The 24,321-nt window shown below is 33.7% G+C and overlaps 1 protein-coding gene across 1 annotated transcript in view; it reads left to right on the top strand.

Moving 5' to 3' along the window:
* Positions 1-24,321, top strand: part of SEMA3A (semaphorin 3A) — a 200,733-nt gene that overhangs the window by 110,661 nt on the left and 65,751 nt on the right. The window contains exons 5-6 of the mRNA XM_008686188.2: positions 4,881-4,974; positions 13,755-13,874. Coding sequence (XP_008684410.1) covers positions 4,881-4,974; positions 13,755-13,874 — 214 coding nt within the window. The remainder of the gene's footprint in view (positions 1-4,880; positions 4,975-13,754; positions 13,875-24,321) is intronic.

Here is a 24,321-nt window from a genome sequence, read left to right on the forward strand (position 1 = left end):
TTGAAGTGTATAACAAGTATCAATAATAAATAGTGACACAATACACGGAAAAGTTAAAGGGTATATACTATTTTTAAAACTCTTAAAACTTGCTTTAATATTTGAATTGTATAGCCTGCCTCTACCACACAATTGTGTTTATCTGGGTCATATCCTTAAACGTGTACCTGCAGAGATTAGAAAAAAGTGATTCAAATGGAAGAATGACATCCAGGACTGTTTGGGACATGTATTTATTCATCTGTACTGCCATTAAATGGTACTTAGTATAACCCTGGTTAATAAAAATAAAAAATTAAACTAGTGTTTTTAGTATAATCCCTTCTTGTATATTTCATGGACCTTTTTTTTTTTTTTTTTCCTTTTTTACTATGACTGTGATGTGATGACAAGTCTTCTTTCCTTGGACGCCTTCCTGATTTCCAATTTTATTCTTTGCTGTTAAGGGAATGGGATTCAGGATCTAGAGCTGCATTGTCTAGTAGAGCTTCTGTGACAGTGGAAATGTTTGCACCTGTGCAGTCCTGTATTCACAAGCATCGTGTGACTGTTAAGCACTTGAAATGTAGCTAGTGTAACTGAGGAGTGGAATTTTTAGTTTTAATTAATTAAATAGCCTCATGTGGCTCATGGCCATAATATTGCACAACATAGATCTAGTCACCTTTTTAGGAAAAGTAAATTCCAGATGAATTTGATCCACAAAATCATCTCCTTTGGGCAAAATACAGCACGCCACAGTATTTCCTGTGAGATCCTGTTACATCCCATCTTTGCTGAAGCCAATATAGTCATTGCCTGTGTAGTATTGTTAATTAGAATATGCACAAAGGAAGCCAATAAATTATATCTGTAGGAATCTCTGAAAACTTCTCCAAGGAAGAGACTTTTTAATTTACTCTTAAAGGAAAGGAAGTTCACCTTGGGGTTGAGGGCTGAGGGTAGGTGAGGGGAGAAGAAAGAGGTTTCAGACAGAGATGAGAAAAAGCCTAGTGCGACCAGGAATCAGTATAGCTAGCAAACAAGGTGTGTCTTGTGAAGAGCAAGAGAGTAGTAAGAGCAATTTGGAAAAAAAAAAAAAAAAAAAGATATGTTTTTAAATACTGTCCATGTATTTGTTTGACTTAATTTTATTTGGTTTCCCACCCTAAATGGTCATTCTATCATATATATGTAGGATTTCCTTTTTTCTTTCTTTCTTTTTACAAACATCATCTATGTTTTAATCATTAAATAAAACAACTGAAATTACAACTTTGTTACCTAAATTTATTACTTGGGGAAGATTGAGATTTAGGAAATTTATTGCCATGATGTCACCAATGGTTTATAATTTATAAGACTTTGGATTAGACATTAGCACAGTTATTATTTCCTCTAATGCCTTACCTCACCACAGTCTAATAACATTCAGGAAATCCAAAAGACAAAGGGGAAAGAGTGGTCTTGAAAGCTAAAAATAGTTGCTGAAAACTGATGCAATCATGTAATAAAATATGGCCCAATAACTTATATGATATGGTCATAGTATCTGCTAAAGCAATTAGAATCCATGCAGCTAGATTTTTGTTCATGGATTTCTAAAAATGAAAATCACTTCAGCCCAAGTAAGACATATAAAGCTCTGAAGTTTAATTGTGTACATTGGTCTTAGGATTTCTGGTCTTATTACTTGCACATGTGATCTATTTAGCACTCTTAAAACAGAAAATCATTGAGTAGCAGTCAGATTTCAAAAGGCTCTAAGCCCAGCCAGAGGTTGTACATGTGATATGTTACATATGACAACCTAGGATGTGATTATTCAGTTATATTAACACAGAGTTTTGTTTTGTTTTGTTTTGTTTTTACAGTGAGTTAATATCTTCACACATCTAATAGGTCTTGCTCACAAGATAACAAAAACAGCAATGTGGGTGTGTCTTTATATCAATCACTTTGAATTTATCAGACATATTAAAGGGATAGTCTGTTTTAGTTGAGAAATGTTACGCATACTATAATTAGTGATATTTTTCAGGAAAGCTTTTGAACTAGACTGTGGTCTAGCTATAGGTAAGAAAAATTTTCACTGCATTTTGGGAGTCCATGGCATTTAGATAAATTTCAAACACCCATCCTAATTTCCACTGATGAAAATATAGGCAAGCAGTTCCACTGGCACAAGAGATACTCATCAGTATAGGAAAGAATGGTTTTACTGTGGCAACTATAAACAATGGAAAAATGAAATTAATGGATATTTTTTTAGAGCATCCGAATTTGAGTTTCAGAAGGATTTAGGAATCGCCTTAGGCCCAGAATTAATAAAAGACAGAGCCAGAGATAATAGTTCTGTCTGACATCAACACCTTTGCTCCCCATTACTGTATGTAATGGGTATAAATTTTACACTATAAACTTCATATGTAAGAAGTGTCTTTTACTTCCCTATTCAGAAATGAAATTATGTTTATTCCAGGCTCCGTTGTCAGTAGGCTGGAAAGGAAATTCAATGTTTTACCCTTTAATAGAGTTATGTGACAATATAGAATTACATGATAGATAACCCAGAAATTCGGATGAGAGTTACATTTAAAAGAAAAAGGGAAAACAAAAAGGCCAGCTTTGAACACATTATCTGACACCATGACAAAGTGTAGTTTTTCATCTTCTCTTGAATCATAACTGACATGCTTAACCTCACTGCTATGAAGTTTAATCCTTGACCTTGTAAATCAAATATTAAACATGAGGTTGGAAGAACTTACCTACCTTGGTGTTGTCTTATTAACTTGGACACATGTTCCCAGACATCAAGTGTTTCTTACTTTGATGGATACCTCCTGTATCTTTTGTCAGTTTTGTAAAATGTTTTATTAGGAAAAGAAATTTATAATAACACATAACAGTATTTTCAACCACACCATCACTTCTCTCTGCTTCTTCCATTTTATGAGAAATAATTACATATACAAATTTTAATAGCATTTTCTGTGATTTGTAGCAATAGAGTATATATCTTTTACTGAGCATATTTGTTTTGGATTATTACCTAATTTTTAATCAAAATATATCTAAATAATACTTAAGGGATTCTCCTGTGCTTTTTCTAGGCGTATGTCAAGTTTCACATTATAATTTTAATATTCAAGTGCCTATGATAAATTTGTATTTGTAAACAAGTTTATAATTTGGTTAGTTACATAACTAAAAGTAATATTTCTTTCAGATTATGCTAGAAAAGTTTACAATAATAACACCATGTGTTAATTTTTCATATTCTTTTGTTATAGTGTTTATGTGAGCAGTATCAAAGTAAAAATAAATTGTGTTCATTTTTTATTTTGCTGCTTTAAAAATGCTTTATTTTGGTTCTCTAATCCTTATAATAAACATGGAAGGTTAAATATCCTATTGGCATTGACTTTGAGAGACCTAAGGCTTAGAGAGATTAATTGGTGACCAAAGAACCAGAGCTAATCCTTGGCCCAAATGGGCCTGACTTCTGACTCACTGCCCTTCCCACTAAAACTTAGCACAGTTCTGAGAAACCTCATAAATTTCTGTGCTCTGTAAATGTCAAAACTCAGCTGAAGGACCATCAGTGCTATGGATACCTAGTTACCAATACAGAATCACTGCGAGGAAAGGATAAAATCAGTAATTCTCACTCATGGTAATAAAGATGGAGAATGCTTTTGCTTTGCTTCCTTTTGCACTCTTCTTCCCTAACTCAAATGAATTTTAAGAGTCATAATTTGAACCTCTGCCATTAGCTCCATCAGAAATATTAAATGTTAAATGTGATCCTTATTGGCCATAAAATGAACACCCTTTATTATTCTAAGGAGATAGAAAATACTTTATGTGAATAGTTAGGGAAATGGCCCAAAAAGCTATTTTATTTCAGTCTGTGGACAAGTTAATGTGCTACTGGAAAAAGCATATATATTCTGACCTAATTAATTCTCAGAGAACTTGTTTCTAAAAAGAGTGCTAGAAATTACCCCCTTCCCAATTTACTCCACTGTCACATAGATATTTCAGTAGCTTGATGCATTCTGAAAACAGGGTCTCAGTCATGAGTTAGTTACCTCCTTCTTAAGGCTTTTGTTGCAGTGCTTTCTGGAATACTTTCTACCTTGGTGCTTGTGCATATTTCTGTATATAGTCAAATGTTCACTCCAGTTCCTGGGTACTTGAGCCTTAGCTGAGCAGATTTTCCTCTGATAAAAATGTGTCACCTCTGTGCTGTTATTCTGATGACACTACCTCTAGGTACACCTCCCCTAAAATCCAGTTTAATATTTCACACTTAAATTGAGAAAGATAGTTTCAGGTATCTCCCACCTTCTAATGTGAGTAATTAAAAAAAATGCTTGAGAAGCATATAAACAGAAAAGTTGTAGGCATGATAATGTGGGGGAAGTGACTGATATGGCTGTTTAGCATTTTCTGCTGGAAGGTACTATGGAAAAGTAAGATAGTGTATTTTGTGATAGATCTAATATAACAGATTGCTATTTTTTTCCTCTATGTGAAGGAAAAAAAAGAGTCATTTAAATTTAAAATTCTCTCCTTTCAAGAGCCATTAGGGTCGTGCTTGGCATACCTATGTGATAAGATGATCTCTCCAGTCTTATCATGACATGTCTTATTCCTTAGAGTTCATTTATACATTATTACTTAAAACATGCTAAGTGTTACTAAAAATCGCTGAGCTAAGTAGATATTTGGCTAGTAATGGTTGGTTTTAATCCGCTCGTTATTTTGCCATCTCTAAAGTTTACACAAATAATACCCCTTGATAGTGGACATGAATACACAACCTCTCTCTGATTAACAGGTATGTTAACATAGTTATAAATAAATTCAGTACTTCTTTTTCTTTTCTACAGGATAACATTTTTAAGCTGGAGGACTCACATTTTGAAAATGGCCGTGGAAAGAGTCCATATGACCCTAAACTGCTGACAGCATCTCTTTTAATAGGTGCGTAGTCAACAATCAGTTAAATAGTGAATTTTCTATAGATAATAACCATATTGCATGTTCCTTTTTATATACCAAGACTTTCCATTATTAATCACAAACTATTTTAGGAGGATGTCAGTTGAGATATTTTCAAATATTTTGAAAATGAAGAAAAACACTAAATGCTGCTTTGATTTTTACACTGTCTAGTCTGTGATTCTTTTTAATCGAAATGGTTTAATGAATGTCTTTAAAATTGCCTGCTCAATCAGTATACATCCCCACTAGAACTTTAAAATTTATATTCTGAGAGAAGATGGTTTTGGTTTTCATTTTATGAAAGAGGTGTTTCCAGGGGGAATTTTGACAAGTCAGAAGAAAAGAATGAGATTCAGTCTATCTTGTTCATTGTCGTTACAAGATTTGTCACACTCTCAACATTTGGACAACTTAATCAGCACAATCAGTTTTAATGGTCGTACAATTGGCAGAGACGCTATTGTGTTACCTTGAGTTAATGAAGGACCTCACTTTAGGTCTTTTTTTTTAATGTAACAAAACTTTTAATGTATTTCCTCTACACCTTCCTGTAACCATCTTCTTTTCTGTTGTCTTTTTTCTTCTTTTCCTTCAACAATGTAGCTGGGTAGGGGATGCTTAGTCATAGTTCTAAAGGATGGAAATAGGAAGATAGAAGTAAACAGAAGAGAAAACCTTAGTCTGTATTGAAAGATAAAGAATTGTTTCCACATACTTTTAATCACCTTTAGATTGTGTTAAATAAACACACAAACAGAAAGTGATACATCCTTAAACAATTATTCTTTTTTCTTTTCTTTTAACTTTTGGGCATACCAGCAACCAAAAACACAAAAGATTCTGAGTCATTACCCTGTTCCAGAATATATTTTTCTGTATGATCATGTAGAAATTATATAACTTTTGTTTCCTTTTCTTTTTTTCCCCTTTTCTAGAAAATACAGAAAGCAATTATTTGATAATAAAAATAATAGTGAAGCTTATCAAGTATAAAATTTCTAATTGAATTTTGAATGAGAAGTCTAGATTTTTTTTAAAAGGAAATTCAGGTTATTATTTGATACGTCCTAAGTTCAGTTTTGCCAGTCTTTTGTTTTTAAAAATAACTTTTTTCCTACTTAACAAAATAAATTCTAGTCATATTGACTACAGCATTAAGTATGAAGATCTATTTTTTCCAGTATTCTCTAGTGTTTACTTTATCACTGTTTTTCACTGATCTATTTTCTATTAAGAATAAGAACATTACAACATGAATTATCTCCTCTGTTGCTTTTCAGATGTAGACAATTTCAGTCCATTTGATCCATTTATGGAGCATTTTAACAAAAGTTTAAGACCTGAAGGAATGCAGCAAGTGTAGCACACTTATAATTTTCCTATTCACAGATGGCCTAGTGATTACATGTGGATGACTTCTTTAAGTGCACACACAGAAATGTGAAAGTTGTCTTAAACAAAGGGGAGGAGTTCTACCTTGCTCAAACTTGCAGCCTATACTTATTTAAATTGCAGACTGAAAAAAAAAAAAGGTAGATATTCCTCAGAAAGCGGTATGTTAAATTGTGCCTAAAGCAGCTTTAACTTGTGGTATGTTTCTCAGTGGGGATTTGCTTGATTATTTATTTTAATATTCCACTGAGAGAAGATGATGACAAGTAAGTATTACATAGTTCACATGGTATGCAACCACACAAAGTCCACAAAGAATATGAAACTACATAGTTTGGGTTTTATATTAGAACTTCTTTGAAAAAGCTGTATAAATTTGTGAAAAGGAAAAGAGAATGAGGTAAGTTTCATGAGTCAAGAAGAGGATGTGTGGCTTAAAAAAATACAAAACAAAAAAACAGCTTTTAAATGCAAGTCCAGACTTCACCTATCCAATCAGTAAAATAATCGAGTAACTTTTACAGCTATTTGGTTCTTCTGACAAGGAAAATTATTCAAGCCAGCATAAACTAATTTCTGAATCCACTGAATAGCAAGATACAGAAAAATGAACAGGCCATACTAGACCTTGTAAAATCCCTCAAAATATCTGCAACATCATTTTAATTCAAGAGCGGTGACTTTATTACCTGCTTTCTTTATAACTATGCTATAAATTCTTCCTCTCATAATACATTTAATTCCCCTTGTTGAGTTTTTGTTGTCATTTTCTCTTGTGCTGCTTTAAGAACCATTTGATGGAGTTTTTTTCAACATAAATATTTTCTATAGCACTTCCCAGACTTTTACATACAAGGGTAACACCTGTCTCTGAAATATACAGGTTGTACATTGTGTATTAGAGAATGGCTATTAGGAAAGCCTGTCTGCCCAAGAGATGTTGCATATATTCTCCTCATTTCAGCACATAAGAGAAAATTTCAAGGTAATTCTGGGCTGTTTCCTTCCCCAGTACTGGGAAATAAAATTTAGTATTTGACTCAAACCACCTATAAACTGGTTAGATTAGGCTTGACTGCAGATACTTTTTATATCATCAGTCCCTTATTAAGCAGTTTCAACCACTAGTAAGCTTTCAATCCAGATGACAGCTTAAAAATTAGTTTATGAAATTTATTAAGGTTTAATATAACATTTTCAAAATGCCATAGTTTTTTATCATTAATGTTTTTAATAGACTTTGCTTTTTAGAACAGTTTTAGGTTCACAGTAAAATTAAGGAAAAGAAATCAGAGATATCACATACACCCCCACACCCACTCATATAGGCTCCCCCATTATCCACTTCCTCCACCAGAATGGTACTACTATTACAAGTAAGGAACCAACACTGACACATCATTAACTCACAGATATAAGGAGGGCACTCATTGTGATGAGTAGTGGGTGTTAAATGTAAGTGATGAATCACTATATTCTACTCCTGAAACTAATAGTACACTGTATGTTAACTAACTGGAATTTAAACAAAATGCCATGGGTTTTTAAGCTGGTGACCACAGAAAATATGGATTCTTTCCTGAGCAATGCATAGCTACTAAATTAAGTCTCCAGATTTTATAGCATGTCCTAAGTTTTTAGAGGACCATCAGGGAAGGGAGGGAAAACTGAATGGAAGGAAATCAGAGAGGGAGACAAACCATGAGAGACTCTTGGCTCTGGGAAACAAATTGAGGCTTGCTGGGGGGGAGGGGTTGGGGTAACTGAGTGATGGACATTAAGGAGGGCAGGTGATGTGATGAGCACTGGTTATTATACGCAGCTGATGAATTGTTGAACATTGCATCTGAAACTAATAATGTACTATGTTTTGGCTAACTGAGTTTAAATTTTAAAAAATTAAAAAAAATAAAACTCCTTAGTAAAGTTAATTTTTTAAATCTCCTTTAATAAAAATCATTCTGTCAATATTAAATTATTCCAGTATTTATTTTTAAGTATGTCTTGTTTCATCTACCTGTAAATATTTCAATTTTAATGACTTTGTTTAAAAATTCTTTATTAAAAATAGCAGTATCTCCCCTACTCAGAATAAATTTCAGGTGTGGACACAAGAATAAAATCTTGTATTTTCCACACTAATTGTCATCTCACATTTTCATGATGTGAAAGGAGTAGTCAGCTTGAAAGTATTTTTATTTCCTCATTGTATTCTTCCCCAGGCATTGTAGTGCTAATAATTTAGAAATAACCTATCACTAAGTAGTATTATTGAAGTCTATTGCAAGGGTCTAGGACTTTTAGCTATGGTCTATTTCCCCAAGATAGAATTTTGCCTTGCCTCAGGAAAGAATGTAATTTGACAGAATATGCTCTCACTTAGTATTAGGTCACATGAGGTACTCCCTAAATTAATTAACTATAATTGAGAATATTATTGGAACCTCCCAGAACCTCAGTTTCTTTATATGTAAAATGGCATGGCCGTGCTAATTCCACTAGTTTGTTGTGAGAATTAAATGAGACAATTTAATAACGTATCACATTTGAGTGCTTAACATATTTCTGGAATGTATGTAGAAGTAGAAACCAAGAAAAAAAAAACAATAGTGGTTTCTATAAAGGAGTCTGAGAGACAGATTTGGTACCTTATAAATTTTATATTTTAAATTTTGTACCATGTGTACCTATAAACTCAAAAGGAGTTTATAAGTTTAAAAGGACAGCATAAGTAACAAAGCCAGTAGTACAGAGAAGATGGTCAGTAGATGTAAAAATGTAAAATTATTCCCATACCCTTCCATTCTCTAGAAATGGATTTCATCCATGCCCTGCATGTATGTATATGTATGTGTTTGTGTGTGTGTGTATCTGTGTGTAAGAGAGAGAGAAACATAAATTCATTTTTCCTCTGTTCCTAATAACTCTGCTAGTCTGTGAGTGGAATTTACTCAAGGTGTTAACAATATAATGGCTTGTCTTTAGGTTTGTTTGATTTTTGCTCAACGTCCATGTCACACATTACACCTGTGTTAGTAATGCTGCGATTTCATCAGGAAATGTTTTTTTCACCTTCTATTTCTTCTCACCACACCCTTCTTAGGAATTGTAATCTAATACAGTAACTGATCTAAGCCACATTTTTACTTCATTTTGAGCTGTGAACATAAAGTCCAGAAGTACATATGAACTTTTGTTTTTAACACATGCTTCTCAGGTAATTCTGCCATGGTGGAAATGGAGTTCACTAAACTTTTTGTTCATCTCAGTAAAGAATGCTTTCCATAGAGACAGTTTGGAAATCTTATAGTTAAGAAAGAATGGCAGAGTACTCAAATAACAACTTTCATATTTGACAATTTTTAGATTGTTGGTTACATCTGTCAGCACTAATTTTTCTTAGTCTGATGCATTATTTTTGAGACATCAAACTTGCTATTTGGTGTCTTTTGTGGAGAGTCTAAAAACTGTGTTGGACGGAGTATTCACAACCACTTTTTGATATATATAACAATTCCTTGAGTATATTATTTTACCATCAATTTAATAAAATTGGACAAATGTCATATTTTCTTTTACTAGTAGCTTAGTACATATGGAAAACCTAAAAGTATGCATTTTAACCATAATGCTATTTGAATCATTGTAGGAAACATTTACCTAATACACTACTTCAGATTTTCAAAAAGACTTTTTATATTAAGGGTCAGAAAACTGGAAAATAAGCACTATGCCCAAGAATCAACATATAATTTGATAACTTCATAAATGACCTGGAAACTACAAGACAAGTTTGGCAAGTAGACTTTTTTTTGTTAAACATACTTGTTCTTAAAATAAGCCAACTGAGATATAGTAAATTTCTTATACTCACTTATCATTAGGATTTTATATAGCTACAGAACGTACTCAGTCTTTAATCCATGGTGGAAATGCACAAGTATATTAAATAAAATATATTCTAAGTTCACTATTATTTATTTGCTTATGAGAATGCAAAAGTAGGATATTCTATCACCTTTACATTTGGGTGAAATAATAAATAGGTCCTACAGTTTCTGTGGAGCATTCATCCCTGATAAGAATCCTATAGACATCTCAGCAGAAGATCTGGTTTACGGCCTGATATAAACAACAGTTACTGATAATGAGCGATGACAATATGAGAATGTACCCTTCATGGCCACTTAATTGTCTGGTGTCCTTACAGCTCACAAAAATCACATTGGCTCTTGCTAAAAATAATATTCAGGTTGGAGGGAATTTCTTAAGATGAGGCAACTGGTGCCTAAACTGCAAACTTCCTTGGTGTCTAAGTCAATTCTTTAATTCTGTTTTAGTAATAAATTGATCAGTAGTCTCCTACTGAAGAACTCTCTGCTTTCTCTAAATGACCTACTTATCTACTATCAAAAGAAAAACAAAATCAGTCTTTCTGCCTTTGCCTTAATTTTGTTGATTTTTGCCTTGCTTATGTGGGAGTGGATGAAAAAAATGTAAGTTATAAAACAAGTATATAAATTAGTAAGAGAAACAAATACCTATGTATATCCATAATAGTTTCTTTTGGTGGTGTTATTTTAACTCTCCCCTTAATAGAGTTTACATGTAATAGCAAGTGTAATTATGGATTTTACTCACGCTAAAGCAAGCCCCCCCCGCAAAAAAAAAAGATTGGGTGAAAGAGGATAAAGGGACTAAATCTACTAATTTCCAGTTATATAGTAAAATAAGTCATGGAGATGTAAAAAAAAAATAATGGCATTCTTTATTCTACCATTTATGATTATACCTCCTGTTAGGCATGTTCTGTCTGACTACACTCTGGTATGAAATTGTTCAGTTTTCTCCTTCTCATGGTTCTCTTTTCATCTTTCCTGATTTTCGTAACCTAACATGTCTATGAGAGGGCAATGAGGTTCAACTAATGATTTAATACTTTTGATTTTTCAAGGTAAAGAGGACACAAGGCATCCTATGGCAGGTGCGACAACATTAAAGTATTTGAAATTAATATGAGCATTTTAGGCTGCTTTCACAACACATTTTTAACTGATGCCCTCTTACACAGATAAAGAAAAATAATTTACCTGAAGTTTAAAAATCCATTACATCTATTTATCAATTATTTGTAAAAAGATAAAATACCAACCTTAGTAAAGTGATTGAAATTAAGTTATAATTAAGGAGACAGTAGGCATTTACTTACATATTTCAAAGTACCTTTGAAACTTATAAATAGCTTACTCATAGCATTTTTGTGCTTTTAGAAAAGATTTATTTTTTTTACCTTGTTGGTAGATAAAATGTTACTGCAGCATATTATTATGAGAGCAGGTCAGATTTGAACTTGATATTTAATTAGGTGAAGAGAACACAAGAAGCTTTTGAATCCCAAAGATACCATATTATGACAATTTAGAGTCCTAGAGTACCATTCATTTAGCTAGTAATTTGTACTTAATATATTGTCAAACCATTATTTTTACTTGTCTTGGTTCACAACAATCCAAAATAAAAGATCACTATCTTAAAACTCATCTGTAAGAAAAGATGTCTTTTTATCAAAATTTCAAGCTAAACCTTGGAGTTGTGCACTGATTCACTCTGCTCAGCTCTTCTCCACTGCCTTAGACATTGTCCAAAGGTTGGTGCATTCAGACACATCAGAGAACCACAGGTTCTCCCAAAGGAATTGAGTTGGACCACTGAGAACGTCTGTTTTCATTATAAAGCTTTTATTTGTAAGTGAGAATTGAGGGTGTGAACAAAGAATATCACATGAGAAATCAGATTAGTAAGACTTTCCCAGAGGCATTTATACTTGAAGATGCACAGGAAGTTTTTTCAGTTTATCTAATAAATATGACAATCCTTTGGAAATGATAGTGTTATACAAATGTTTATGTTTAAATTTACTTCTATTTTATTTTCTGATTATTTTTCAAATCAGTGAATGCAGAAGCATTAACTTATCCAAATGATCAGCAAGATAATATTAAGTTTACCATCATTATAGCAGATTATTTAGATAAAATTTTATATTTTTTTGTTTCGTTTTGCTGATAATTCACTACAAGTAAGCAGGCAATAGTAATATGTTTCCTGGATGAAATGATAGGAGGTACTTTCTGTTTAAAGGAAAGAAAATATAATTTTTACAACCTTCAGTTTATTAAAAGCTGGTATGGTTTAGTGTAAGAGGACAGGGAGTAAACAGGCCTGAGTTTGAACTTTCACCCTTACTTTCCTAGTTATTAGCTGAGCAACCTTGGGTTTCTTGAACTGTAAAATAGGGATAACATTTACATCATGGGATTGTTGACAGAACTAAATGAGATAATTTGAAAGTGTCAAGCCACTGCCTAGCTGCCCAGCAAACACAGAATGGTATTCAGTAAATATTAACTTCTTTTTCTCCTCCCTTCTTCCTTTTTATTTGAACCTTGTCACTGTGATTCCTCCATTATTAAACTCTGACCTAGAGTTAATTCAATTTAAGTAGAAATGAGTCAAAAACCACAATAGAATCTTGAACTGTGATGATTATGACCTGTATTTGTCAAAACTTCCTCCTCTTCAGACTTTGCTTTTTCTTTTTTAAATTTCTTTTTAAATTGTATTTATTTAAGTAAAATCTCTACACCCAACATGGAGCTTGAACTCACGAACCTGAAATCAAGAGTCATATGCTCTTTTGACTAAGCCAGCCAGGCACCAGACATATTTCTTTTATATCTGAGACTATGTGATAGACTTGTTTTTAGACTATGTGATAACTTATACTTAATTAGAACTCTTCTCCCACTTGATATATTCAAAAACAAAAAGCAAGAAAATAATTTTGGGGAAGAAAATATTGTTCCTTTCTAAAGTATTGCAAAATTTTATTCATTCAGGTACAACAAAAAAAATATATTGAAATTTTAACTTCTATTAAAATAAAAACTATAAACAATATTTTACAGTGATATCTTACCCTAAAAAAATAAGGATTTTAGAAGTGCAATAGCTTTACACATATAAAAATGTGATGAATATAGTATGCATTTTTTCTTTTGTCTCACATCATAGTAGAAAGGAATAAATGTTATGTTTTAGTAATGTCCCCTGAACCATATTTTACTCCATTTTTCGCAGTTCCTACTTAATGAGTTGTCATATACTAGTGAGTGATCATTTACTAAAATACTCCTTTCAACAAAGACAGGATAAGAATAAGTAACTGCCTAATGATGCAGAGAATTTTTCTCTTTTCTTTGTAGCAGTTTTTTTACATGAAACTTTTATTTTGTGTGTTTTGTTTGTTTTTCTTTCCTTAATTGAATTAAAGGATGTGTATGTGGTTTTATTTTGTCACAACACAGATGGAGAATTATACTCCGGGACTGCAGCCGATTTTATGGGGAGAGATTTTGCGATCTTCAGAACTCTCGGGCACCACCACCCAATTAGGACAGAGCAGCATGATTCCAGGTGGCTCAATGGTAGGTGGCGGGGGCCAGAGCCCAGGCATGTTACGTTAACACATGTAACTGTACTTGTCGGTGGACAGCTTTCCTTGTGACTTGAGATTTAGTGTGCAGTTAAACTCATGGTGGTGACTTCATGACTGTGGGTGTGAGAAAATAGGGGAAGAAGAGAAAAGTGAGATTAAAAATTCAGGAAAATACTTGCTTCGTGCCAAAATTGAAGTTTCTCAGTAGTTAACTCTGGAAAGAAGTAGATCTGGGCTGGAGCTGCGGAAGGGAGGCAACGGAAAAAGATAAGATGACTTACCAGTCTTGTCTTACAAGGATACCACAACAAATCTCATGATGTAGTATTTTTTTCCTCCACATCTCTCCATTGCCCTGAGAGCATCATACATGTTCTTGAATGTTTAAACAAATTATAGTGCTAATAACATTACATTGAAAGTGTTTTTAAAATTTCAGAGGATTGTTGTATTATTTAATTTGATTTTCTTTTAATCTTCTCTCAGTTTGTGTAGGTGAGAAAATTAAGACTGATATTTTATCTAAGATTATCTCTACCCCAGTAGTGGAAGATTTAGAACAAGAACCCAGTTTCTTGAACTTCAGGCACTGACTTCAACTTGAATCAAGTTTTTTAGATTTGTTTTCTACCGTCTTTCTCAGTATATATAAATAAATAAATTTAAAAGAGGAGAAAATGTTCAAAATGTGCATGCCTAAAATAAATAAATAACATTTTCATTGAGATTTGGAACCAAATAATCCTAATCTATTCTTCTGTGTAGACTTTGATTTTTTTTTGTCATTCACTTACACATTTATCACAGATTTTTATAATGGCCCCCACAGTATTATCATGTTTTTTTATTATTAAATAACTATCTCCATGTATCTGTCTCCAGTCTTATAAAATAAAGCTGTCCAGACCCTAATCTCCCATCCATGAACTTTTTCCTGGTTTCATCTGCCTCATTAATAAGGATCGAGTTCACGGGTTATAGTTCATCTGTGTTCTCAGTAAGATATTTGAATATCTCATTCTTTGAACTTCTACCACACCTGTTTTTCCTGCCCTTTTGAGGTACCCAAAATTCCTTTTATCACCTCTCTCTTTCATTGGTTTGTTAGAGAAAAATCACACTTCTGTGAATTTCGCTGGAACTTAAGGAAACCATGAGTTGTCTATGATAATTTTTGTTCTGATATATCTCATACTTTAAAGTGACTATTCAAAACATAAAACATACCTCAGATTACCTCAGTCAGCATCTCTGCCCTCCTGCAACATTTCTGATCATCCTATTATTTTTATGTATTAGTATGAATGGTGTGCCTCTTACCTTCCATGCTTGACCATGCTGCCTTTGCTCTTAATTGTAGTGATGTTTTTTTCATAAATTTACCCAGCGTACATTTCTTTTGCTGTCTTTCTCTCTCCTTCCCTGATTTCTTCCCCTGACCTGAAAACTTACTCATCTGTTCTATCCAAATTCTTCCTTTAATCCTGGTATGATATAAAGTCCCTGTGTGTCTAAATCCATAGTCTGGTTAGGATCTTGTCTCCTTAACATTTTCACCACCTTTAGCCACTTTAAACCTGAATTTGAGCCCAAGGAGCTGCTTCTCCAAAGGCCACTAATAACTTCTATACCCTGTTTTTTAATCAGTCTGTCTATTCGGACACTATCTCTTGCAATATTTCTCACTATTACATAGCCCTTTCTCTTTAAAGTGCCACTTCTCTTAGCTTCTCTCATTTTTTGCTTTGCCAAGTTTCCAGTAAGCTTGACCTTACTTCGCATTGTTTATATCTTAAATGCAGATGATGCCTAAGATCATTCATAATTGAGTACAAACATTGGTAATCAAAAGGCTCTGGACATAGAACCAAATATCCATGCGTAGGGGTTCAGAAGGAATAGTGGGTGACCATATGAAAAATGAGAGGCCTCACCAAGGAAAAGAGAAGATGGTGAGATCACCATAAGACCATGTGTGCAAAAACTATAAAACAGCCAAACTCCAACAAAATCCCAGAGAACAATTTTAGAATATTCACTGTCAATTATTAAACTTTATATGGAGTCAAAATAGTGGGGGAAAAAACTCTTTCAACATTGCTCTTTGGTCTATTCTCAAACTGAAATATTTATGTAGGAGGGAAAAATGTTTGTTTTTTTATTCAGCAAGAAGGAGACTTTGATCGACTAAGAACTCTAAAGGGCATACAGGCTTTCACTGTCCATGCGAAAGAAAATCCAAGAAGATGGAATAACATAAAGGAGAGTATAGTATCCATTTCATTTTTATGGCCTTGGAGGAAAAAAGTCATCAAGTTAAAGCTGCTTTTGTGTTGCACACTTACATGTTGACAGCTGAGTCTGAAGAATTTACACTGTGGGAAAGCAGTCATTGTCCACAGCTCTGTACTTCATCTTGCAAATGTGTAGTTCATTTGAGAATTCAGTTATCAGTCTCTCAGCACTAAACGTGAGAACTGATTTTACCAAATTAGCACAAAGGTTACATTTGACAGGGTGCAGAAACCAGAACTGCTGCAAGATGGAGGATGCAGACACATTTGAGATAGAACCAAGGGACTGTGTGAATCACAAGCCTCCTGAAATTAAATGCCATTCCAGAATAAAATTGGAAACATAATGTTTACATATTCATGCATAAAATAAATGAGTTTGAGGCATCAGCGTAGACTACACAATAATTTGTGCTGCCAGAGGTAATAAATACTTGCAAGGTACTCTTTGAGAGGTCTTTGGGGCTATTAAAATTAATTTTGTCACAGGACTTACTTTTCTCAAATCAGTTCAGATCTGTTCAATTATTTTGGACAAATCAGTTGGCCTATTTTGGGTGACTTTTAATTTTTGTTCCTGCTAAAAAAAAACACACAAAAATATTTGCCTAGAATTAGATCTTAAAATATCTTGATATTTTTAAGGGAATTTCACTATTTTTATAATCATTTAAATTTATGTTTTTATAATAGTGTCAGTCAAGGATTAAATTTAGTTATGTTTTAAAAGGAAAAATTAGGAATGACTAACAATTTTAGATGAGGAAACAGAAAAGAGATGGAATCTATTGGCTTTTACATAACTGCTTTTTAAAAAAATAATTTTTTACATTAGCCCTCATTTAAGGTTACGAGGTATTAGAACGACTTTGGTTTTCAGAAAATGTAGTTGTACGTGTTTGACATGATATGCCCAAATTCATTGTTTTTCTTGTGCATTATAAATTCTCTCAATATTGTATCATTTTAACTTCATTTGAACTTCGCTTCCAGTTTCAACTTACTAGCAGTGTGAAAATTAGGTGCAGTTGTACTCTCTATATTCATAGTGAGGAAACAAATTTAAGTTTATGCTTCTGTTATAATTAATGATTTCTTACCATTTAGTACGTAAATACTGCTACTTAGTTCTTATACATGTTAGCCATTCATTAGAGCAGATGGATGGTTAACCTACATTTATTTTTCTTTTTGGTGGATGCTATTTCCAATATTGTTTATGTCTTGGACTAATGCTGGGATGCAATGTGATATGGAGGGAAGGCTATAGTCTTTAGAGTAAGACAAAGCTTCACCTTGACTTTACTTTTAATGGGATTATAATACTACTTACCTCTTATAGTTGTGGAAAACTGACCACATAATAACATGTAAAAAGTACTAAGTGAATGACTGGCATATAGTGAGCACTTAATAATTGTGAATTTTCACTGTATCCTTTATCCCACTTCCATTGGGTGGAGAATGCTTAGGAAGCTTTGTAAGACTCATTCTGTGAGTGATTATGTTTGAGTCAGGGTGAAAGGGCAGTCAGAGTCAGGTTTAATATATGAAACCACATGGATCCTTGAGAGAGCCAAGGCCCAGTGAACACAAACACACCTAATTACAGTGCCCAGAGTGTGAGGCTTTCCCACTCATTTCAGGAAGACCTGTTTTCTTTTAGTGGAATTTCCTAAAAGGATCGTGCCTGTGGATAGACCAACCCACTTGCTTTTTTCTGTAATTGAAATGGTATGCAAGTCATCATTCCACTTCCTCTCACTTGTAACACTCATACCAGGATGGCCTGCCCTCATTGGAATCAGCATAGCTTCCTCTGCGGTCATGTACTAGGATATTTCATGTTCTGTAAAGATTCAAGTTTCTCCACGAGACATTTTTATGAAAATAGAACCAAGTAGTGTGACCGCAAATAATCTATGAGAGCACAAATTAATATTACATAGTACATAATCTGAAATCACTTGTACAACTCTTTTGATGTTCTATTTTAATTCTACCATCTTCAAAGGCATAAACTGTCAGAGTATCCAATTGGAAATTTTTGAAAGTAAAATGAATTATCTAGCTTTGCATAATGTCAGACTTCTTAATGATGCCAGTCTGAATTATTTCTCTGGCTTAAGTACATCAATATTATTTTGCCGACGTTGGGAGAAAAAGCCCTCTGGATGCCTTATTTTATGGTTATAGGAACAGGTGAGTATCACAGAAGTTGAGTGACCATTCAGTTAAAACAAGAGCAACCATCAATGTCCTCTTGGTTTTCATAGCCTATGAAAAAGCAACAGGAATACCGTCTTTTTTCAACTTTTGAATTACATCTCCTATGAATTATACTCTGTATTCATTAAACATCCTGAGACATCAATGTAAAGAGTCACAAATAAAAATGATAATATTTTTGGTTATTTTTCCTGAAATTATCCTGAAGCATAGATATGTAATAGTTCAAAACAATCCGTACCTAAACACAACTGAATAGTTATCTGAGGTTTTTTTCCTCATGAATCTATTGCCCAGAAAAATTTTCATACTGATAAATAATGCATATCCCCAGAAGTATAATCTTTAAAAAAAATACACAGCATGAAATTATTCTACTCTCCAAATGATGATAAATTTAATAAACTCACTAAATATGCTTTTTCTTTCGTAAGGAGCACAAAGTTACCAAAATGTAACTTTATTTGGTCTCTTTTTCTGAGGACCTATTTTCTGTGTAACATTTTATCTAAAGAACATAATCACTTTAACTGATTTTGTTTGAAATTACATTGCACTAATGAAGAAAAATGAATAAAACTTGGAGTAAAAATTAACTCATTAGGGCAATGCTTGGAAGGTGATTTTAGTTTTTTTCGGGCCTCTGAGACAGCGTCCCTGAATATAATTGTTAGGATATGCCATTTTAACTTTCTTCGGTGATGAGCTATAAAGTGAAACTCTCCAGTGTGGCATATTAGCCACAAACTTTGAACCACCTATTTCAGAATTTATCACTGAATGGCGAGAGGAAAAAAGTAACATTTAAGGGAATTATTACATTCATTTAAGGGAATCCCACTTTTTAAATTAAAGTCCAAAATATAGAAAGATGAGACAATATCTTGGAAAATTCTCTAAATTAAAGCCAGCTCCCTATTTCTTCTGGTTTTTAACATTTTTCTCTCTAGTCTTACCACCCGTTTAATGAATAGAGAGCCTGTCTATACCAATTTCCTTTTCTAGACTCACTACATTCAGAGCTCACTGGGCCTCAATAGGGATTTACTGCTGACTGGGTAATCTGGGTTCATGTGTGCAGTGACATCAAGCAAGAGATTTACCCAAAGAAGTGGATGCCATGACAATGCGTGTAACCATGGTGTGACCGGCCTCTCTGACATGGCTCTCAAAAGCTTTCCTTCTGTGAAAACAGAAGCCTGTTTGCAAATTAATTAGTTTCTGGCGGCAGCTTGATTGTTGACCCAGAGTTTGTAGAGTGGAAAAACAATCAGATTAGTGTGCTCAGGGTAAAAGACCAGTGTGCAGTTGCGTGTGGCTTGCTCAACTATTGAAACTATGAATGGACTGAAACAAATTCTTTTCTGAGAAGCCTAGGCAGAGGTTAAGTGTGATGAGCCTAGAGCTCCTCAACAGCAGGGGCTGGGGAATTAAAGGATTTTAGCCAGATAAAGCTGAATGATGGCAAGCAATGCCATTGAATTTTAATAGCATGGATAGTTTTGGAAAACAACAACAACAACAAAACAAAACACTTCTTATTTTCTAATCACTCTGAGGGGGAAGAATAAGTTTGCAATATTATTAAATGTCCGCTTGACGCCAATACTTCCATAGTGGTAGATTTCAGAAGCTTTCAGACCGAAAGGTTTTATTTAATTCTAATGTCTCAAAAGCTAATATGATAATATCAAAATGGGAAAAAGTTACAAAGTAACCTGCCTTTCCGTGTAGATAAAATGTCTGTTCATTTATATACCCTATTTTCTGAGGTATAATCTTCACATGCCCCATAAAATTAATTCTGAATTAAGGAGAAATGTTGACTCCTGAGAATATGTATTATGCTGTTTATTTTTGTAAGTATCAAATCAGATAATCATGCCAGGAAATGAAGTCTGCAAGCTTAGGACAAAAAATTCTACATGCAATTTTTGATGATTAAAATTTGTTTCAGTTAATAAAATATTGTTTACACTTTATTTTGTAGATTACCTAACACAATAAGCCATGTATACTCTTTCTTTTTAGATACCGTTGTCAGATGTCTCCCCAATAACAGCTCTGATGGCTATCACAACACTTCCCCATTCAGAAATCGTTTATGTCTCTCAGTTTACATGTGAATTGAATCCACATTTTGCTGCCTGTCAAGTCCTTTATCATCTAATCCTAAATGACTTCTCCAATATTAAACACTAACACACTCAAATAGAGTTGGGTGTCCTCAAATTTACTATCTTTTTCATTTAACCATTCCACTCTACCGATCGATTTTAATCTTTCTACCTTTGAATCGCAAGAGCGCACATAGGTGCTTGCTCATATTTATCATGGGGCCTACCACTTTCCCTTACATTCTAGGAAATACCAAGTAAGAAATTCTTGAATGAATCTGCTTTGCAGGCTCTGGAGTCGCATTGCTTGAGTTTGTATTCCGGGTCCTTCCATCCACCACCTACATGACATTGGAGGCAATTCACTTATTTTCATCACCCTTTTATGATTTATAAAACATGATTAATACTAATATACTGTTTTTCTGAGGATGCATGAGACAGTCCATATAAGTTAATAAGAACAGTGTCTGATAATATGTACATGCTCATGACAGCTGTGGTTGCCGCTGTGGTTGTTGCAGGCTCCAAACATAGTACATACGGCACGTTGGGCAGATTAATACAGTGAACCTGTCTGAAGGTGGTGTTTGTCTTTTTAAATCTGTTCTCAGACTGTTTTGTTTTAATTGATTGTTGTCATGGCCACTTAGTACATCAAGAATATATAAAATATTTAGCTTTAGTATTAAAATAGCAAATAAAGTTTTAGTCAAATTAAGCTTAATGAAATTAGCAGAAGAGATAATGAAATGATAAACCAAGTTTTTCCAAGTGTTAACTTAGCTCTAATAAGTACAGTAGTCGTCACTTATATAAAGAAACCATTAGGTTAATTCTTTATTAAAGTTTTTTCAATATAATTAAGAAGACATTGACTGCTTTGATGGCTCTAGGAAAATCATTTATCCTGCTCTGTCACCATTTAGCTTTAAATTTTTTCATGTGTGGACATCATCCAAACCCCTTGGGATGGTGGCTGAAAGTGTGGAGTTTGTGGAGCCTGACTGCTTGAGTTGGGCACGAGCTGACAACTGTAGATAGCTGATAGGAGATTTCTGTGCTTCATGTTCCCTTTTCCTAATGTAAATAATATTTCCTCTCTCTTCAGTAGTTATGACGATTATGTATGAGTAAATTCATGTAAAGCATTTTCAAAAGTGACTACCGTTATCAAAAACAGACAAAACAATTCAGTTGATGTTAGCTGACTTTATAACGTTATGTAAGAATTTTAAGGAATGGAACAATAGGATACCTAAATATGTCAGGTCGCTAAAAATGTAGTAAAGCGCACAATCTCATTGAACTGAACAGCCATATGTTTCTAGGAAAGCAATGAAAGTGGCTGAAAGGCAACGAAATGATAAGATGGAGTGAGAATAATATATGCCCTTTCCTTAGACTGAGTCTGTACATACAGGATTTCTCACCTAATGATGTCTGTACATTGTGATGAAAGTAATCTACCACTCCTTTGCTTCCATGAAAAAAAAAAAAGTATTTCTTTAAGCTTAATCACACTAAGTTACTTACACATGACAAAAAGGCATTAAAGTGCTCTAAACTTTATATATCAACTAAATATAGATTACAAAATATTATCCAGAAAAAGGTCTTTAAACTGTTTTCCCAGTAATATTAATAAGGAGGATTTAAGTATGTTTAGATGCCCTTTAAAAGAACATTTTCTTTCCTTTTTTTTTTTTTAAGATTTCATTTATTTATTTGACAGAGAGAGAGACAGCCAGCGAGAGAGGGAACACAAGCAGGGGGAGTGGGAGAGGAAGAAGCAGGCTCCCAGCAGAGCAGGGAGCCTGATGCGGGGCTTGATTCCAGGACCCTGGGATCACGCCCTGAGCCGAAGGCAGACGCTTAAGGACTAAGCCACCCCGGTGCCCCTAAAAGAACATTTTCAAGGGACGCCTGGGTGGTCCAGTTGGTTAAGTGTCCAACTCTTGGTTTTGGCTCAGGTCGTGATCTCAGAATCCTAAGATCGAGCCCTGCAACTAGCTCCACGCACAGAGTGGAGACTGCTTGAGATTATCTCCCTCCCCACCCCTCTGCCCACCCTTGCTCACTTCTCTCTCCCTTACTCTCTAGACTAAACAAATAAAATCTTAAAAAAAGAGAACATTTTCAAGTTAGAATTGTTTGTGTCACTATATACACAAACTAGATTTAAGAAACAAGAGAAGATCAAAGCCTCTTCACCTTCCACCCCTACCTCCCACATCCTGCTCTCATCATTCTCTCAGTTTCCTGTAGCACTTTTGGATCATCACATAAATTCTGCATGTTAAGCTGTATACCACTATCCATGTGGTACTATACATATATAGATATAGATTCAAAAATAAAGATACACACTTGAAAACTAATTGCAATTCATTAGTAATAATTTATAAATTAATGTAAGTATAAATGTTTTCTTTATTAGAAATGTAGGTTTTAGTATTTTGCTCGATGATTGCTAAATTACAACTTTTTGGATTTAATGTAACTGACAATGTAAGGGACCCATCAAAAATGTGTCTCTTCAGTATGTTTATAAATTTGTCTAAATTCACATAAATCTCTTTTGTTCATTTAATTGTTAATAAAAAAGATACCAGGGTTTCACTTTCAAAGAGAGATATCCCACTTAAACATTTGTAAAATCCTAACATGAATATATATGGGAAAGAGGTGACAGCAGATTTAGCTTTCCCTTTGGGATCCACCTGCCTTTTCTGTTTAGCATATAATAGGATTTAAGTTACAACCAGTATAGAATAGTGTTTTCAGTTTGTACATTATCTTATGACCCACTTACAATTTAGTTAACTTTAGTATCTCTGATCCTGAAAGTTAAATAATGCCAAGGCTGGTATCAAACTGATGACTGCCATTTAATAGCTATTTATCCATAGAGTCAGTGTTTATCAAATATGTTTTCTCAACACATTTAAGAATAAATGAACAAACTGTACAAATGTTTTGCAGGATGAAAGCAATCTTGTAAGTCACGTGAAAATAAATGAATTCTGAAGATAGGCAACAATAACACATGGATTATCATAAAACATTACTCATTTTGGGGTGAATTAAAGGGAAAGAAATGTAGTTATACTGCCAATTCACATTATAGAATTTGGACTTATGGGGCTAGGCTGAACTGACAAGGTGTAGGACACCTTTCGACAATTACTTTCATGTGTTTGCAGTAATCATTAAATACTTTGATCGAAGAGAAATTACTGAAGTGGTGAGATAATTCTGTTTGCCATAAGAAAACTAATGACTGCCCTTCCTGTTATGTCATTGCCGTTGATGTCCTCTAAATAAAAGGAGAAAAATCACGTTCCTTCATAGTTACCAAGGTAAATATAGCCAACTCTGATCAGCCAATCAGTGCCCAAATTAAGAAAATTATAGTGAAATTGCCTTTGAGAGACCTTGAGTTAATTGTGTTAGTGAATCTTAAAATGTGAACTAATTTTCCATCTTTTGTCCAAGCTGAAAGTATTTTATTTCCTTCCTTCTTCATTAATTTCTGAGTGAGAACAACTTGTAGAAACCAATTGAAAAGACTGGCTGGAACTAGGAACATGGTAGCATGAAATAGAAAAACAATGGCAGACTGTTAACAGGTCCAGCTTTGATGTTGTGCAGTGCAGAAGTCATTTGGTTGCAATACAGCAAAGACAGTGCCAAAGAAGGTAGCCATGTTATGAAGATTTGCAGAATCTTTACTAAAATTTATTATCACTTTAATTTTGTCATTTTGATTTTGTAAAAATATGCTGCAACTCCA

This window comes from Ursus maritimus, unplaced genomic scaffold (genome assembly GCF_017311325.1).
Source record: "Ursus maritimus isolate PB19 unplaced genomic scaffold, ASM1731132v1 scaffold_3, whole genome shotgun sequence".
NCBI classification, from domain to species: domain Eukaryota; kingdom Metazoa; phylum Chordata; class Mammalia; order Carnivora; family Ursidae; genus Ursus; species Ursus maritimus.